We start from the raw sequence: 2,627 nt of genomic DNA on the forward strand, positions 1-2,627 counted from the left end.
GGCACAGGTGGTCGTAACATAACTCACCTATAATGTGAAAAACATTGCACTCAGTGTACATATCAATGTATAAAAAACATGTGACAATTTTCCCCAGGTTGACATTTATGAAAAAAATACTCTTGTCCTGAAAAACTTTCAGTTTAAAAACTACCTTCAAAAATGTATATTAAACTTTTAGTTTCACAAAAAAAATATTTTGTTTTAAGGTTAAATGAAAACTCGCGCAAGACACTCGCGCAACAACTAACTCACAGCGCTCGCCCCAGGGGGAAAATGCATTCATGTGGTAGATCTCTGCGCGGCGCCGCTGTCCATGGCACTAGGTCACACGCGCGCTGCTTTTAGCTTTATTGCTGTTTAATATGAACTGATAATTCTATAATGTGAAGAACATTGCAATCAGTGGGAGCAGTGATGCTGTCCTTTGGATTGAAGGATGGCTGACATGTCAGGAGAAAGTTTGGTGGTTGAGACACGAAGGACTTCACAGAGATGGCTATCGGCCATTCTGGTTCTCAATCTGCATTTGTTCTGATTTAACAGAGAAAATGTTTGTTCACATATGTATGTTGAGCCGAACAGGCTCATCATTCTTTTTGCCTGGCGTCTCATCAGAGGAAACTTGGCACTATCCAAACTCTGATAGAAGTCAGGGAGGGAGAGAAGCTGATGTTGACTCTTCAGAGAATCATCGCATTGCATTTCAATCAGTTCTAACTGCAGACTCTCTTCCACTTCTTCTGCATCCACCAGGAAGGGGGTCGAGAACAGCTTGATTTGTTTTTCAATGACAGAAAAATCTTGGAAACGCTGGTTGAATTCGGTCACGAGAGATGCAATCACAGACACATATTTCTCCTTTTTAGCAGAAAGGTTGGCATTTGGAAAAGAAGACTTGATTTCAGACAGTGCAGGGAAGTGTGCAACATTAAAGCTTCGTAGTTGTGTCTCAAACAGGCGGAGCTTTACACGGAAGGCTTTCATGTGCGCATACAGGTGAGGCACCAGCTGTTTTTTGCCTTGTAGGTTCTTGTTCAGTGTATTCAGATGATGAGTAAGATCAACTAAAAATGCCAGGTCGGCCAGCCACAGAGGGTCACTCAGTTCATGAAGAGGTCGGCCCTTCTCTTTCATAAACTGATCGATTTCTGATCTCAGCGAATAAAAGCGCTGCAGCACATAGCCGCGGCTCAGCCAGCGCACCTCAGAGTGGTAGAGTACATCCCCGTATTCAGCATCCACATCAGAAAGGAAAGCTTGAAATTCTCTGTGGTACAGTCCTCTAGCTCGAATTATGTTGACAGTTTTTACAACAGTGTTCATCACATCGCCCAGCTGGACAGTCTTGGCACATAGTGCTTCTTGGTGGATTATACAGTGCATCCTAAAAGCCTCACCTCCGCTCTCTTTTACCTTGGCGCACACCATCGATGCCATTCCTTTGCGATCGCCCGTCATGGCCGGAGCTCCATCCGTTGTTACTCCACAGAGCTTGTCCCATTTAAGCCCCATCTTTTCAACTGCCTCTGACACAGCTTCAAAAATATCTCTACCCGTCGTTGTGCCTTTTAGGCTCATCATATCAAGCAGCTCCTCCGTACAGCTAAAATTATCATCTACTCCCCGCAAAAAAATTAACAGCTGTGCAGTGTCTGTAGCATCTGTACTCTCATCGCATGCTATCGAGTAAAAGTCAAAAGCACCAGCTTTGTCTCTCAGCTGAAGTTTCACGTTAGCTGACAAGTCCTCGATTCTCCGCACCACTGTATTTCTGGATAAGCTCACGTTGTTGAAATCCTGCACTTTCTCCGGGCACATTATTTCTGTGACTTTGATGAGGCACTGCTTTATGAAACCACCGTCTGAGAACGGTTTACCGTGCTGGGCAATAAGTTTAGCGACTTCATAGCTTGCTGTTGTGGCGTTTTCTTGTATTTTATTAGCACGAAAAAAAAAACTGTTGTTGAGCTTGCAGACTAGCTGTCATTTGCTTGACTTTCTGTGTTCGTTCGGCACCGGTGTACGATGTGTAGCTCTGATGTTTGGTATCATAGTGCCGACGGACATTATATTCTTTCATCACAGCAACATCTTCATTGCAAATCAAACAGACACACTTTCCGTTGATTTCTTTGAAAAAATATTCATTTTCCCACCTTGTTTGAAATCTTCTGCACTCACTTGCTATTTTTCGTTTCTTGGGTGCTGCCATTTCTGGTGACTCGCGTTAAAAGTTTTTCTAGCGGTAACGGTTGAGAAGCACCGTTTCTGTGGCTGGCTGCCTGGCTCCATCTAGTGTTGAAACTGAGAAGTGCAACAGAGTTGAGCTCAAGCTTCTTGTGTGGGCCATATTAAATTATATTTTCAGAACTTGCCGCGGGCCAATAAAAACTGGACCGCGGGCCAACTGCGGGCCGTAGTTTGGACACCCCTGTCCTATACTAAACCTAAACTAACCTTGACAAACTATATATCTGTCACGATGCACTCCACGACGCCTCCTCCTGGCTTCACCAGAGCACTCTCTCCAGAGTTCTAGGACTTCACTTCCCATCACCCCTGTCACTCATCACCTCCTTCTATCCCTGTCTCATTCCCATTATCTCTGCCACCTGTTCCCACTT

At 44.5% G+C, this 2,627-nt stretch overlaps 1 protein-coding gene across 1 annotated transcript; it reads right to left on the reverse strand.

Annotated features, from left to right (window-relative positions):
• Positions 1-402: 402 nt before the first annotated feature.
• LOC306988219 (general transcription factor II-I repeat domain-containing protein 2) lies at positions 403-1,821 on the reverse strand (the record flags this gene model as incomplete). Its single annotated transcript, XM_079593022.1, has 1 exon — positions 403-1,821. The coding sequence occupies one exon, from the start codon at positions 1,819-1,821 to the stop codon at positions 403-405; it is 1,419 nt and encodes a 472-aa protein (XP_079449148.1).
• Between the last annotated feature and the right edge of the window lie 806 nt (positions 1,822-2,627).

The sequence above is a fragment of the Phoxinus phoxinus genome, assembly GCF_949152265.1.
Source record: "Phoxinus phoxinus genome assembly, chromosome: 20".
NCBI lineage: Eukaryota > Metazoa > Chordata > Actinopteri > Cypriniformes > Leuciscidae > Phoxinus > Phoxinus phoxinus.